This window comes from Choristoneura fumiferana, chromosome Z (genome assembly GCF_025370935.1).
Source record: "Choristoneura fumiferana chromosome Z, NRCan_CFum_1, whole genome shotgun sequence".
Taxonomy (NCBI): Eukaryota; Metazoa; Arthropoda; class Insecta; order Lepidoptera; family Tortricidae; genus Choristoneura; species Choristoneura fumiferana.
This window is the reverse complement of record NC_133472.1, coordinates 42,185,938-42,202,983: the sequence shown is the minus strand read 5'-3', so window position 1 is coordinate 42,202,983 and position 17,046 is coordinate 42,185,938. Positions and strand designations below refer to the sequence as shown.

At 40.9% G+C, this 17,046-nt stretch overlaps 1 protein-coding gene and 1 long non-coding RNA gene across 2 annotated transcripts in view; both read left to right on the top strand.

Annotated features, from left to right (window-relative positions):
• Window positions 1–17,046, top strand: part of LOC141437359 (uncharacterized) — a 150,345-nt gene that overhangs the window by 27,669 nt on the left and 105,630 nt on the right. The gene's annotated exons all lie outside the window — the stretch shown is intronic.
• Window positions 1–17,046, top strand: part of roq (RING finger and CCCH-type zinc finger domain-containing protein roquin) — a 39,226-nt gene that overhangs the window by 11,096 nt on the left and 11,084 nt on the right. The window contains 11 exon segments of the mRNA XM_074100659.1: window positions 521–628; window positions 1,567–1,900; window positions 2,800–2,958; window positions 4,739–4,880; window positions 10,709–10,775; window positions 10,778–10,982; window positions 11,846–11,939; window positions 13,500–13,687; window positions 14,560–14,657; window positions 15,830–15,886; window positions 16,527–16,619. Coding sequence (XP_073956760.1) covers window positions 521–628; window positions 1,567–1,900; window positions 2,800–2,958; window positions 4,739–4,880; window positions 10,709–10,775; window positions 10,778–10,982; window positions 11,846–11,939; window positions 13,500–13,687; window positions 14,560–14,657; window positions 15,830–15,886; window positions 16,527–16,619 — 1,545 coding nt within the window.

Below are 17,046 nucleotides of genomic sequence, written 5' to 3'. Positions count from 1 at the left end.
CTTTCATAAATCGTGTATGTCCTGTAGTCCTATTTTGTAAATGTTGGGCAAGCCGATGGGAATAGGGTTCTATGGACACTTCGCCACTGTAACCTAACCAACAAATGTATCCCGTGAAACCATATCGAAAATACAAACTGAGACGTGGATGCACAGAAAAACCAGAAAAAGAAAGACCTGGGTTCGATTCCCAGCGCTGGTCTCTTTTTCTGATTTTTCTGTGCATCCATGTCTCAGTTTGTATTTTAGATAAAACTAATATTGTTTTAAATATATACAAAACCTTGTGCGAAAAGTGATAAAAAGTCAGATCATTTTTGATGTTGGATCCAATAGAAAGTTTTGATGTAGTTACAAAATTAAGATTTTTCCCTCACAAGATTTCGTGACAGTTTTCCTGAAGTCGAGAAATTTTGAATGTTTTAGGTTTAGGGTTAATAATTTCTTGACAAAACTGATTTCTTGTCAGTTGCATGACGGGACAACTTTTTGAGAAATACTCTTGTATTGCCTTCGCCAGGTGCTGGTTATGTTTGTCGTGCAACGGCTAGAGCCCCACTTCCCGCAGGCCTCCAAGACGAGTATAGGGCACGTCGTCCAGCTGCTATATAGGGCTTCGTGTTTTAAGGTGAGAACAACTGGTTTTCTATAGCCTTCTGAGTCCTAAAATTTCTTTAAAGATGTAGTGCCACGGATTGAAGTGAATGATTACATACCTAGTGCCATCCAGGCAGACGCGTGATTTTGTCAAAATTAGCCATTAATGACATTGTAATAAGAACCACGGCACGCGTCATCGTGAATGACTCTACCTATACATGAAGAGCTGATTGCATAAAAGGAGAATTGAATCCCTTTTTACTCGACTACGGCAAAGCCAAAGGAAGAGTAATGATTTTAGCAGTCTATGTATGTTTGTATTTACGTATGTTCCACCGTAGCATCTAGACTACTCGTCCGATTATAATAAATAAGGTGTCAATCGATTCGTTATTATGCTCCGGGTGACATAGGATACCTTTTTATATAAAAAAAATATATTGGTCGGATTTTTAACACGTATAAAATGTGTGATTTTTATTTACAAATAAATAAATGTATCTAACTGTGAATCTAATAAATAAGTCTCAATTGACAAAAAGTGGTAACACTTGGGCTGATCTTCTAACTAGTTCTTCTATCAAAGTCAATCGTTCTATCAAAGAATACTTAAAATAAATAATAACATAGAAATTATCACATTGTTATACAGGAATTAATATTTGTCTCTAACGACTAATTTCAATTTTACAATTTGCTAATAATCAGTACTGAATCTTGGTTAATTTAATTACATATTTATTAAATTTACTTTAGCTTAGAAAAAAAAACATTTTTAGAAAATACGATATTGTTTGCGTGAGATATAAGACGATTTTACCATGTCAAAAGCAAAATAAAGTATTTTATTTAATTTGCAATATATTCGACTAAGGCCGCGTTTCCACTAGAGAAGTGCGAGGAATGTGTTTTTCATGAACCAATAGAAACGCTTCATTTACCTAAATATATGCATTCCTCCCCCAGGTTTCCAAACGCGAGTCGGACTCCTCCCTAATGCAACTAAAAGAGGAATTCCGCACGTACGAGTCGCTGCGGCGCGAGCACGACGCCCAAATCGTCCAAATAGCGACTGAGGCGGGCCTCCGCATCGCGCCGGACCAGTGGAGCGCCCTGCTCTACGGGGACACGGCTCATAAGAGCCACATGCAGAGTATCATAGACAAGCTGCAGACGCCCCAGTCGTTTGCGCAGTCGGTGCAGGAGTTGTTCATCGCTCTGCAGAGGACCGGCGATCCTGCGCAGCTGGTTGTTATGAGTATGCACCTGGACAGGCTCGCCGGCATCGATGCTAGCCCTGGTGAGTGAGACGTCCACTGTTGCAGGGCTACTACGAAAATCGAAACTCGAAGTTCGTGTCGTGCGGTCCCTCTGACACTTATACTATTTAATACGAGAGCGAGAGGGACGGTACGATACGAACTTCGATTTTAGAACATCGGAGTAGGCCCTCAGGGCTTAGGTCTCGCCCAAGGTACAGGCAACAGCACCATTATCTGACACAACAAGCGTGCGTAAATTTCTGATACGACTCTATTTCTAGTGATGGAAGGTCGTGTCAGATATTTTTGCACGCTCCGCTGTGGCAGATATTAATGCTGGTGACTGTACATTAGCCAAATATGTGGTGTGTGTTCTAATAGACGTGTCTGTCAACTTGAAAGTTCGACTTTGGCGACATATTTATTTGATAGGAACTTGTTTAAAAATTGATAGACCAGTTATTAGGCCTTGGGTCGATTCAAAAGAGCTGGGGGCTACTTCGAAATTCAAAAATCAAAGTTTGTATCATACCGTCCCTTTCACTCTCGTATTAAATAATATAAGCGTCAGCGGGGTTGTATGAATAGGGCCTGGCACGAATGAATTTATCCTTGCTTTGGAAATTAACTAAATGTAAACAAACTTCAGCCGCCAGATTTGGTGCATTCAAGGATTTTCACGTTTTCTATGTGGGAACCTCCCTTAAATATTTATTTTATTTTAGTATTTGTAATTATAGCGGCCACAGTAATACATAAACATAACCTGTGAAAATTTTAAGTGTCTAACTGTTACGACTCAAGTGATAGAGCCCTGTGACAGACGGACGGACAGACAGACAGACAGCGGAGTCTCAGTTATATGGCTCCGTTGGCACCCTTTAGGTACGGTAAAAAAGGATGTTATCAAAAAGTTCCATCACTTTATTCCTTTCAGACGCCAAAAGCCCGTCGTGGCAGCAGCTCGCGGAAGTGATGACGTCACTAAAAGAGGTCGTCTCTGGCCTCATACACTACTACATGCACGATCAGGGCAACAGCTGGGACTCCAATCACAACCAGAAGCACCCGCCCGGCGGCGCCGAGCCTTCAACTAGTGAGCCCGGCATTTTTTTTCCCCAACATGATTTCCTATTTTTTTTAACCCGAACTTCCCGTTATGAATTGCAAGTATTTCAGGGCGATTTTTTTATTTTTTATTTGACTGGATGGCAAACGAGCAAGTGGGTCTCCTGATGGTAAGAGATTACCACCGCCCATAGACACCTGCAATACCAGGAGGATTGCAGATGCGTTGCCAACCTAGAGGCCTGAGATGGGATACCTCAAGTGCCAGTAATTTCACCGGCTATCTTACTCTCCACTGCTGCTTCACGGCAGTATTAGCGAGCAAGGTGGTGGTAGCAATCCGGGCGGACCTTGCACAAGGTCCTACCACCTGCCAAAACATCTGCTTGGCGTGAAATAATTGGCGAATTATAATGCCGCAATGTGTGTGTAAATACGACACTTCTCATACTGCCACTCGCGCTGCCCGGCGTTTCCCAAAAGAGTGGTTTTTTGGGCGGAAGTCAAAGAATCGGCAGCGGAAGAGGCAGTGCATGGTTACTTCCTGCTACGTTTGGTACTTACAAAGGTTCTACTAATGATGGATAGATTTCATCCTTTCGACGAACCTTCTTCTCATAATGTTTATGTGTTTGATATCTTTTTAAATAACGATCATAATTATGTATCGCTAAAAGACACAGCGCGAACGCTGTTATTATTTCGACGAAGCGAGTAATAGGCATAGCCTCGTGCGGCCCAATGTGCATTTGAATGTACACAATAACTTCAAGGGAATTAGGAATCTATAACAATGTTACAAAGTAAAAAATATTTTGAAAATACAAACTGAAATATAGATGCACAGAAAAAACAGAAAAATAAGACCATCACTGGGAATCGAACCCAGGTCCTCGGTAATCCGTACCGCGCGCTATACCGCTACACCACTGATGGTCAACGGTACCGACACGAATTTCCCCTATGCACCTCATATCTCAGCTTGTTTGTTTCTTACTTAGTCACTTAAGCAGTGACGCTATTTTCAACTTAGGTTTTACGGGATGACCGTAAAAGTAAAAATTTGGAATTGAAATAAAAAATACAAAAAGATTCCAAAAAACCAATCTTAAAAAATGTTTTGTTTTTCTATTGTTGTACACCATGGCAGTTTGACGGCATTTTGATTTTAATCTCGAAACAATTAGATGGTGGGCTTCAGGAAGATGGGATAGGGCAGTATGTAAACACACACTCGAGCTCGGTCCTGCTACAGTATTAATTATGGCATTATTGCCGGCAGCTCGAGGGGCGGCGACACTTCGTCCACAGTCCCATTTCGTCACCTTCTTAAATCGTCCACAGTGCCATGTCGTCAGCCTACAATACCTAAATCGTCACCTTCCTAACTCGTCCACTTTATGATATCGTCCATATCCCATTTTGTCTACATTCCTATTTCGACCACAGTGTCAACTCGTTCACTGTCTTTTATAGACCACAGTACTACTTGGTCAGCAGTGCCAACTCGTCCACGTTTAGCAGACGTTGTCTCACAGATATGGTCAATTTAAGCGATTAAACAGCAAAATATCCCGAGAATCATTTGCCAAAAAAGTCCCCTTTTTAATAATAATTTATAGAGCATTTATATTAGTCTCGATAATGAACGATGCAATAATGTTGACGAGCTGGCATTGTGGTCTAAATTAGAATGTTGACGTGTTAGCACTGTAGTCGAAATAAGACTGTTGACGACCGGTGATGATCTTTTCAAGTTCGGATGTTAGACTAGGAATACTGTACAATGATGATGGTGTCTGTCGCAGGTCAACCGTCCCCGCAGGCGACAGCCACGACGCCCACACACTCTAAGTACAAAGTGTCAATGTGCCGGGACGCCGCCGCTCGCTCGTTCTGCCCGCGCGGTAACACGTGCACTTTCGCTCACTCGGAGGAGGAACTCGAGAGGTAAGTTAGTACCTGGAGACACTGAGTGCTGCTTGAGGCGTCATGCCATCTTCAAATGAAAGAGACACTCCATACGGAGCCTGTTTGACTCGCAATGGCGAACTGTACAGTTTTTTTTTTTTTTTTTTATTCGACTGGATGGCAAACGAGCAAGTGGGTCTCCTGATGGTAAGAGATCACCACGGCCCATAAACATCTGCAACACCAGGGGTATTGCAGATGCGTTGCCAACCTAGAGGCCTAAGATGGGATACCTCTAGTGCCAGTAATTTCACCGGCTGTCTTACTCTCCACGCCGAAACACAACAGTGCAAGCACTGCTGCTTCACGGCAGGATTAGCGAGCAAGATGGTGGTAGCAATCCGGGCGGACCTTGCACAAGGTCCTACCACCTGCAACTGCAAAACTGTGGGGGTAGGAAAACCTTCGTCAGTTATTAAATTGATCCCTTTACAAAGTCATAGACTCTTAGTACGTTTTGAAACCAAAGTAATAAGTAGACAAGTGCATATCAAATTATACTTACTTGACATGATAACAAAGGTCAAAATAGTATACACCTCTAACATATATCTAGTTTCATATCGATACAAAACCTTTTTCATAAAAAACTTTGTAAATGTTTCAATCTAATAATGATCTATTTAATTGTCAGTGTTTCTCAGTGCCAAGGTGTAGTTTTAGCAGGTTGACGCAGTATGTCCTACTATCGGTAAAGCAGATTATCGCTCATATTCAGCAAAGGTATATAGATCTTAGTGTGACGAACCCTTTTTTACTCCGAGTGTACACGAAGTACAAAGTGTCGCGGTACACCGCTCGCTCGTTCTGGCGCGGCAACTCGTGTACATTCGCCCACTCGGAGGAGGAACTCGAGAGGCAAGCTAGTACTCAGAGACACAAGAGTACAGGGGGCCTACCATGATCTTTTCATAAACGATCCAAACGCAGAGCAGTTCAATTTAGGCACCTAAACTTAATCGTCGAAATTGGTACCACGACGTTTATTTCTCAGAGCTGAGTCTCAATGGTTTACAAGTGAATGAAAGACCGATATTGTCTCTGGTCCGAAACTGAAACGCTAAGTCGCGAAAGGGATGCCGCTATATGCAAACCAAATAATGTATACTAAAACCTCTTTATTTTGGAAAACCATAACTCTATGTCATTGCATGTTCTTAGCAACCGTTGTGTTGATTACAAATAAAATGTTTACGCTGTCACTAATCCACGAGTCTCTTTCCTCACTAAAAACTTAGTTTTATCAATGAGGAGTTAAGAAGCACAATGTCGTGATAGTAGGTACCTATGAAAAGTTATAAAACTTGAATAAAAGTTTAAAAGTTCTTGAAATTTAAAAATACTTTAAGTAAAACAATTAAAATTCCAAAAGAATTGGCAGAATGAGTAACTTATACTGAATCGCTAAATTTGACACTGAAGCGATTCAATTCCCACTCAAGTTAAGCGTCATGGTACGAAAACCGCTTGAAGTGAGTGAATGAAAATGTCTGTATCGCTGTCGCTGAACCGTGCTTGAACTGAATCGCAAAAGTAACGTCGTGGTACGAAATAGCGATGCAGTTCAGTTTAGAGCCTAAACTGAATCGTATTAAGAGAGCGTGGTAGGCCCCCAGGGCTGACTCCATATGGACCGTCCTAGCTGAGGCGGAGGCACTTCGCGGGCGCGGGCGCAGTTGCAATCCCTCACTTGTAATAAATCTTGTTACCAAAGAGATATCATGTGTCTTTGTTTTATTTTTATTCATACGCTTTGCGACTATTGCGAATGTTCTAATGTTTAATCTTAATCTTACTTCCACTATTTCTTAACTAGCTGCCATACAATCTATCTATACTAATATTATAAATGCGAAAGTGTGTGTTTGTATGTTTGTCCGTCGTTCACGTCGAAACGGAGCCACGGGTTGACGTGATTTTTGGCATAGAGATAGTTTATGGGCCAGAGAGTGACATAGGCTACTTTTTATCCCGGAAAATGCACAGTTCCCGAGGGAACAGCGCGCGGTAACCGAATTCAACGCGGGCGAAGCCGCGGGCAAAAGCTAGTGTAATATAAAGAATATTTGTATTGTACAAATGTTCTTTTTTTGAGGTTAAAACTCTTGAATATTCAACGTATCGTCGGCTATACTGTACAATGCCTATACCACAATAGCGCACAAGTCAAAAATTGGCCAAAATGAAGGAGTAAAGAACTGACGCACGCACGGAAATACTCATAACTTTTTAATTTATGGTATTATACACTGTGTTTTTCATGATTTCCGTTAACATCGACAGACGGCTCAGTGCATTTATAGAAAGTACTTAGTCGTTTCTTTATTGTTATAACTTCACACAGTCATTGTCAAATTGTAAAATTCATAAACTTGACGAGTGACTACTGTCGTGACACATAATACGGTCATAAAAAAAACTCACTTTTAACCATCTTTTGCTAAACGTATGACTTAAAAAAAAGTCATCTAACCTTTACATTTTTTTTATAAATATTTAATATTGATTATTTTTTAAACAGTGCGAGTTAGGTCACCATTGTCTTAGAGCAATTAACTTCATTTGACCTGTTGAATGATCATTTAAAGTTAACGGAAATCAAATAAAACACGTTGTACAGTAGGATTTTGTTCTAAAAGATTCTTCCATCGTACCATTATTGCATGGTTCGTATAAAATTTGACGAATCAACACTTAAACACACACACGTAAGCACGCGCATACTCATACAAAGGTTCGCATAATCGCAATATCACAATTTAAAAGTTACCTTTACGTTATAAAAGTGAATAATAAGCTGAAAGCGTCTTAAGTAACATAAAAACCACTATTCCGAACGCGCCTTTAAACTTAATCTTTATCTACCCGCAATTCGGAAACACGTCTCATATAGTTCTACCAATCGTCGCTCCGACCTACCCGCCATTTTAAAATAATTCGTATTGTGCACATCGAGCGTGTCCGCGTGTCTCTGATAATAAGTTTATCTAAGCAACTTATTCGTATATATATATACTTTTAATTATGTGCAGTGTGTGTGTGTATTCGCCTTCGTTATCGCCATGTTACTGTTCTTTATATTTAAACGAACACTTTTTAATATGGTAAGACTATATTTTTATCTTCCAAATATTTATTTACTAGAGTTTACCCGCGGCTTCGCACGCGTAAACTGTTCTATTTGGTAGTTACAATTGAAATTCCGGGATTTTACCAAAATTCTCCTGGGAATTCCGAAAATTTATATCGTGGTCCTCATTGAGGTTGTGTTAAGAGCAACTGTCCAAAATTTCAACTCTTAACCTAGCGGTAGCATTTTCAAGATTTTATCCCTATCCCGTAAGAATATCGGGATAAAAAGTAGCCTATGTGGTATTCCAGACGTCCAGCTATCTACGTACCAAATCTGATCTAAATCCGTCAATCCGTTTTAGTATGAAGGAGTAACAAACATACGCACACAAACACACACACACAAACTTTTGCATTTGTAATATAAGTAGGATTTATTTATCAATAAAATATAACAGCATTACAATTAAAAAAAACAATGCGCTGTGAAATTCAAATTTTACACAAAAAGAAATGAGAAATAAAAAAAAGTAGTTAGGGATTTTTGAAAGTCGTCTTCATTGCTACCCTAAGGCCGCTTGTAGACGTCCGTTGTTTTCACAAGACGACGGACCGTTTTTTTGCCGGACTTGCGGTGTGTATGGCCGGCGGCGTCTTTAGCCCATGTAGCGCCCGTGTGCAATTATTACTTTAGCGCCATCCAGTGGGGGCACACTTAAAACGTCACCTTTTCACGTACAAGCGAGCGCCTCTGGCGACAAAACGATAGCACTAAATTGACAAAATGTGTCAAACGCGGACTTGAAAAATTCAGTCTGTCCGCCATCTTTCCGCTGTATGTTGGCTGTCTGGCTTTCGCGGATGATTTAGTTTATCTGGTTTATTGCTGTTTTCTTAAAGTTGTATTACATTGCTCCGCTCGGGTGACCAAATGAAGTGACCACCATAAACTCGTTTGCTTTCCGGCCTCGCGATGTAATGCAAATGCAACTTGCGCAATTTTCTTCCTGGTCTATACTGGGCTTTATTTATAGACGTTAAGCTTGTTGTGTGCGTGCATGTACATGTGTGTGTTATGTCAGATTTAGTTCTTCAGCTAGCTACCAGATAGCGCTTGTTACCATACATGCAAATTTGACCATAGAGTTGCCACTCTTTTTCTATATTGGTACATTAGTAGACAAGACAAGACAAGAGTATACTTTGGCGCCATCTAAGAAGCGCGCGGTCAAAATGGAATAGGTACAAAGTGCCGCGGCCGGCGCCCCTAACACCGCTGCGCCCGTGTGCAACGCACACCCTGCACTATAGGTAAAGACGCCTCTGTGTATGGCTTACAATGTGTGTGTAACCGTCAGTTTGTAACGAGGTGTCATACAGCTCGTTTCATCCTAACTCTTTGTACTGTCTGGTTTAGCACATATTCGAAAAAATAACATTTAAATTCAAATTTCCTTTTCTAAATTCCACACCTGTTCAATTTACGTCAAGTAGCCATTCTATTCAGAGCCTCCGAGCTGAACACTTACCTTTCTTTTATCCTAGATCCTATAAATCTCTTAAAACTCCATAATAAGCTCATAATTTACTACTCCTATACGAAGAAAGTTTTTATAATTGTACTGTGCATTTGTGAAGTTTCATAAGATCATTAGATAATAATACTACTAGGACTTCAGTGCCATTGATTTATATAAATAAAGAACTGGGCACGGAAACGTGCCCTTTTATTATTATCCTAAATAAATATCACTGTCTGCCCTATTCCTGTCTTCTTCCTTTACATCCGAACAACTTCCCCGGACACCACCCCGTGACAAGTTAACACTAAACAGCCCCTTAATGTTTTATCATCTCCCTTTCCCCAGAACTACCGCGGGAAGCCAGTGCGCGTTGCTTGTTATATATAGTATAATGTAATGTATTTGTACATATTAATCTTCCCTGAAAGTTACTGTGTTTTGAGACAGTTTTGTCTTTCGCAAAACCTTTGTCCTCCCTTTTTTCCGAACAAAACGGGGACTATGCAACACTGTGGCATGCTCGATATTTTTATGTTACGGTTTTAAGGTGTATTAAATATGATTTTAATCTAAACTTTGTTTTCACGCCCGTAATAACAGACTTTGAAAGCCATACTTAAAAACCTCACGCAACAGTGCGCCGCGCGAGATTGTTATATTTTTCATGTTTGGCATAGAGTTATTTGGCGTTATATCTTTTTCCATGTTGCAAAAGGGTCGATCAACTTTTTCTTGTTTGTTATTCTGTCCCGTTGTCCGAGAGACAACAGTGACAGAGTTTCTTAAAAAAACTGTTATTATAATATATGCTACTAATGTGCTTAGGAGATTGTCCATTAAATAATGGGATTGTAACTACGACAAAAATGTACGCTCTATGAATTATAAATTATAACCACAAAAAACATGGAGAAACTCATGGTTTTAAAGAGTTGTCCAGGAGACGTAACCATGGCAACGCGGTACAGGGAAAAGATGATCGACCCAAAAGTATTAACCTACTTTATGCGAATGAGATATAAATAATAATATAAGTACAAAACTGGAAAATAAAACGCATTACGTAAGAATCATCAATATCTGTTGAATTATAAGGAAATTACCAGCGAATGAAGTTTACATTCCATTCTCTCTAGAAAAATGAAATTTAGTATGTGCTTTCTATAATCGTCGTGATATGTGGCATGTATATTAACCGTCCATTCATTCCAGGTACCGAACCTACCTCAATTCCAACTCCAGCATGAACGGCAACTTTCCCTATATGAGCACGATGCCGAGCCTCCAAGTGCCCGGCTCGTTGCTACCGGGGGGCATGCCGTTGCCCGGGCCGCCGGGACCCCCGGGCCCGCCGGGCCCGCCGGGCCTGCCGCAGGGCCCCCCCGGCCCCCGGGCCTGCCCATACCCATGCCGCTGAGGCCGGTGCCGATACGACCTGTTATGTATCAGCGGTTCCCAATGCCGCCGCCGAACTATAATGTACCGCGTAAGTGGAATAATAGTTTGATTATCGATTAAGTGTCAAAACAAAATGTTCAAATTGTCATGCTCGTAAATTTGGTATTTATGCTGGAACTAGGCGACATACAATTACTGTTTATGCTCTAATGCATAAAGTAAAATCTTCGTCTAAGACCAAGGTAATCAATCAGGGTGTCAACAGCCACAAACAAAGAAGTTTCTATATACCACCACCAACCCAGCCTATACAAGTCCCACTGCTGGGCACAGGCCTCCTCTCAGAACAAGAGGGCTTGGGCCATAGTTCCCACGCGGGCCCAGTGCGGATTGGGAACTTCGCACGCACCATTGAATTTCTTCGCAGGTTTGTGCAGGTTTCCTCACGATGTTTTCCTTCACCGCAAAGCTCGTGGTAAATTTCAAATGTAATTCCGCACATGAATTTCGAAAAACTCAGAGGTGCGAGCCGGGGTTTGAACCCACGACCCTCTGTTTGAGAGGCGATAGGTCAAACCACTAGGCCACCACGGCTTCTATATATATTTTTTAATATTTTTTATTTTTTTAGCATGAGAAGTGAATAAAGTTCTTTTTGAGATCTCGAAAAGTTTTTAATTTGCATTTACGTTAGTGTTTTCTTAGAGGTGCGCGAAAAAGCTCCCGTGAGACGTGATTCATAAAATTACTGAATAAACAGTTTAACTTACGATTACAAATCGGTGACGGTCCGACTGGTTTCGATGTTTTCGGAAGATCTTTTTCAAGGATGTGTGTAACTAGTATTGCACTCTGGGCTTTCGTGTTGTGAGTGATCGTGAGTTGAACTGTAATTCTCGTATTTCTTTACGTAGACTCTTCTTTTATATCGTTTATAATTTCTTTTCGCAGCTATGCAGTCGCTCCCGCCTCAGAGCATGCAGTCAGATATGATGCAGAACGTTAATAACCAGGAGAACGCTCACACGGAAACCAGTCAGTCATCGTAAGTACATATCATCAATAACTTTAATAATAAGCTCGCAAATATGTACTAGGTGTCCAAAAAGAGTATCGGGTATTTGGTTTTGCGCTGAAGTTGTTTCGGAGCGGCGGAGGGGCGCGCGGTGGGGATCGTAGCGTCCGCCATTTTGTAGAAATGAGACGTACTAGGCAAAACGCGGACTGAGTCTTGCGAGTACGCGTCCACAAAAAGACTAGATCCAAAGACTAGGTCCACGAGTATCTACGAGTACTTAACTCAATTGACTCGTTGCGTAAACAAAATGATTCCCGTAAATGCGTATACACCGTACTAGTTTTGGTAGTTTTACGAATATCGAACTACCGAATTCCACGTCACAGTTCAGTCTTCACGCTTAATATTTTTTTAATTTTAAAGTTTATTAAACACCGACTAAAAAGTTCCCTTCATACTTTATACAGGCTTAGGACTGTCAGCAATTTTTATAATTTTTTCAGTTAAAAAGTGCACATAAATGCTGGTTTTCAAGTTGGCGGAACGTTGTCAGCCGCCGTACTCCTAAATACTCGTACGCTAAAAGAATCGCGGGCGGGAACGCGTACTCACGCGTCCAAGCCAAAACCTATTCCAAAAACCTATTCCAGTAAATACGTCTCACCTCTACCATTTTACTCGGCCTGGTGATCTGACATACAGGTTTCCCCTAGTTCAGGCACCAGTCTCCACCGCACAAGTCTTGTATCTAATTGCAACTGTAATGTGTAAATTTACCGATTGTATTACTGGAATGTGGTGGAGTAAATAAACGCTTTATTATTATATTATTATTATTTTGTGGAGTTTTAGTTAGTCGCAATGGAGCAGTACCCGGGGACGCACCGCGCTTTTTGCGTACGAGCGTATTACCGTAACGAAAACCTGGATAAACATGCGAAGCAGTTCAATCGTATGTGTCAAGTTCCAAAACCCCTGGATGAATAAATAAATAATTGACAAGATTTAATTTTTTAATACCTGTAAATTACTACAGGAATCGAAAGTTTTGCCTCCTGAACATGCGAAAATATTTATTATAATTGATTTCTCCATATTTAAAAGAATACAAAAAATTTAAAAAATATGTCTGAATTTGCCAACACTACCACAGAATAGATATGTTTCCTTTGCCTTTTTTACCAGAAAAAGGAGCTGTCATGATTTTGACAACGTCAGTATGCAACGTCTACGTCTGATTTACGTGAACTTTTTTTTAAGATGTGTGGTAGTTTTGGAGTTATGCCCATTTAGAATAAGCACATCTTAATTTTTTTTTAATAAATTTATTTAATAGTTGTAGCGAAATTTTAAAAATATCAGCGTTTTTCTCTTTCCAAACAGAATACAGAAAACGAATCAAATTATAGTCTCAAGGGACTCCTAGACGGGCCATGTTTTCACTGCAACATGTGGCCGGCAACTATTGGTGTCCCTGTCTAACATGTGAGTAAGAGAGGGACACCAATAGTTGCCGGCCACAAATTGCAGTGAAAATATGGCCCGTCTAGCCTCTTCAGAAATATGAAATCTTGTCAATTGTTGCAGGAACTTCACGCCTCACATCCCGAACCAGCCGCTGATGCAGAACGGTCTGATGCTGCCCGAGCGGCAGTACTATCCTCGCAGCATGCTGCCCGACGAACACTTTAGGGAGTACATGCCGGTGTACCAGCCGGGCTACCAGGAGCCGCTGCCGATGTTCGACAACGCTCAGTTCAACGGTATCGAGGGTTGTGAGTACACTGCGCTTTTTGTACAATACAATACAACACTCTTTATTGCACGCCAACACATAGTAAGCAGTACAGAAAAAACAGGTATATAAGTCGGCGGCCGATCGTAAAATCCAGATCACGAAATTCCTAGGCATATCGTGAAATGGCGCCATTTCATGAATCGGCTAAGGGACATCCGCCATATCGTTCAAAACTCACCGTTTAACGATTTGCCTAGTGACGTTTAGGCAGATCATGAAATTCCTAGGCATTATCATGAAACGCCGCCATATCGGTTTTGCCACTTCGCCGGTCGCTGCCGCGGCACGCTCGCTTCGCTCGCTCGGCTAGTGCGTAGTGGTTACGACTCATACAACCACTCCTCGCTTCGCTCGTCTTACCTAAATTTTTCTTTTTATCAGCATATCACGATTAGCCCGGTATAAATCTAGGAATATCGACAAATGAGTTGCTCTAATCGATCGGCCGTAGTTTCTCAGGCACATCGTGATATGCCTGGCCAACTTTTAGGCATATCATGAAATGTGCCTAGGAATTTCGTGATCTGGCGGATTTTACGATCGGCCGCCGACACGAGAGATTTCTGAGGTAAGCAAGAGGCGGCCGAGGCGTGTCAAACGATTTACAGATGAATCGTACTGTGTATGGGGCCCTTAAAATTTGCAAAATGTACAACACAATACAAGCGCCAACTAAACTATCACAGGCTCTATGTTACGAAGTGCAAAAGTGTAGCTTGCCGCCCCGCTGTCGCTTATTATTTAATACGATAGAGAGGGACGGCACGATGCGAACGTCGATTTTCGAATTTCTTAGTAGCCTCCCTCAAACCCACGTTGAAGCTAGTTGATGTGCCGGTTGGTCCACAGTGCCGTCGGAGCCGAGGCCTGACTTCCGAATGGATCCGAACTACGCTCTCGTGAACAGGGACCGGCATATCGAGCAGACTTGGACGCCAGTCAATGAGGTACGTACTGATTTTAACCCCCGACGCAAAAAGAGGGGTGTTAGTTTGATTGCTGCGTGTGGCAGTATAATAAACCCGCCTGGAAAAAAAACGGGCACCTACGGGGTTTTTGTATTTTATGTGCATGAAAGCTTACTTTCTAAGCTTCAATGCCTAAAAATCTGAAAAGCCATAGGTGCCCTATTTTTTTGCAAGGGGTTTAGTTGGGTCAATCAATTTTTAAATGTATGTCATTCTGTTCCGTAACACAGGAGACATCAGTGACATTTATGTCTTAGAATAATGTTAGAAGATGAGCCATGAAGGAATGAGGGTTATCGTTTTTTGTCTCACTAGATGGTGCACTGTAGCGTGAGGTTTTTAAGTATGGCTTTCAAAGTCTGTTATTACGGGCGTGAAAACAAAGTTTAGATTAAAATCATATTTAATACAACTTAAAACCGTACCATAAAAATATCGAGCATGCCACAGTGTTGCATAGTCCCCGTTTTGTTCGGAAAAAAGGGAGGACAAAGGCTTCCGAAAGACAAAACTGTCTCAAAACACAGACATTTATTGCCCCGGAACGCATATTTGCCATAATTAATTTCAGATATTGCAAAATATTCACAAAGTTTTTCTAATTATAAATAAACCCGCGTAGCTCACCCAAAAACTATGAGATTTGACATTTCGGAGACCTCACGCTACACTAGCGCCTCTAGCGGCGAATTCATACGCGATAGCCCTCATTGCCTTTAAACTGTCACAACTTCTAACTTTTAGTGTTTTTGTATCCCATAAAATCATACTTTTAATAAGTAGTCCAGGAAACGTTACAATGGCAACGAGCTACACTAAAAAGTTGATCCGTCCAATTTGGTTTTTTGATCCGTTTGAGCGTTTTGAGCGTTTAAAATTCATCCCTATTTGACAAAAGAAGGTTGATTTTTATTAATGAACTGAGCTGTCTATGTTAAGGGAAATAAAGAAAACAGGCTGTATATCGGCTAAGTGGTTTTAGCTTGCCGAGGTAACCGACATACATACAGTTATTCTCGCATATTAGTAAATATTTATATCTTATTGGAAGATTCAAAATAGACAATGATTGTTTTTTTTTACCCACCAAAAAGTTTTTGTTGGTCGATTTTTATTTTTTATTTACGGGTTTTTGTCTTTTTCTTTGGCAGGCGTTCTTTGACGGCCCTACCAACGTGAGACAACCGTTCCAAAGCGACGCTGAGGATGTAAGTACATCTTCCTAATACTTTTAATATTATATATAAACGTGAAAGTTTGTGTGTGTGTGTGTGTGTGTGCGCGCGTGCGTACGTACACGCACAAACTTTCACGTTCATTATATTACCAAGGCTATTTTGTATCTCTTATTTTTATTCCACCGGATCGGAATATAAGTACAAAATTAATTAAAGTCCAAACTAATTCCTAGCTTTAGCTAAAATGCAAAATTATTGTGTAAGACTGTTTGATTTTCTAAATATTTTTTTTTCTCAACCACTTCCACGACATGTAGAATTTAATATAAATAAATAAATAAATATCACGGGACAATTCACACCAATTGACCTAGTCCCAAAGTAAGCTTAGCACAGCTTGTGTTATGGGTACTAAGCAACGGATAAATATAATTATATAGATAGATACATACTTAAATACATAGTAAACACCCAAGACCCGAGAACAAACATTCGTATTTTTCATACAAATACCTGCCCCGACACGGGAATCGAACCCGGGACCTCAAGCTTCGTAGTCAGGTTCTCTAACCACTAGGCCATCTGGTCGTCAAAATGCCGGAAATTGAATTCCACTGTCGGATCTAATGTTTAATGGCCAAATTTCATGAATAATGTGTATTTTTTTCAGAGGTTTACATCTGGCGACAGGCGGGCGGTGGGCTCTGATTGGCTCGCGACCGGCGAGCGCACTGGCCCCACCTCATATAGTCGCGCCGATGATGTAAGTAGGTACCACAGAAGGCGGTGGGCAGTGTTAATTCTTAAATTGCTTACTTTTTAGGATTCCGTAGTCAACTTGGAACCTTTATAGTTTCGCCATGTCTGTCCGCCTGTCTGGCTGTCCGGGATTAAGCTCAGAGACTGTTAGTTCTAGAAAGCTGTAATTTGGCATGAATATATACCGAGCGGCAAAAAATCTGGCCCTGAAATGTACGCAGAAATAGGTAATTATATATGTGTTTGAGTGGCCAAATTTTGTGCCGCTGAGTATATATATCAGTCACGCCGACAGTGGTAAAATAAAAAAAATAAAAAAAAGTTTTTAGGTTACCTCCCATAGACGTAAAGTGGGTGTGTTTTTTTTTTCTCGACTAACCCTATAGTGTGGGGTATCTTTGGGTAGGTCTTTTAAAACCATTGCGGGGTTG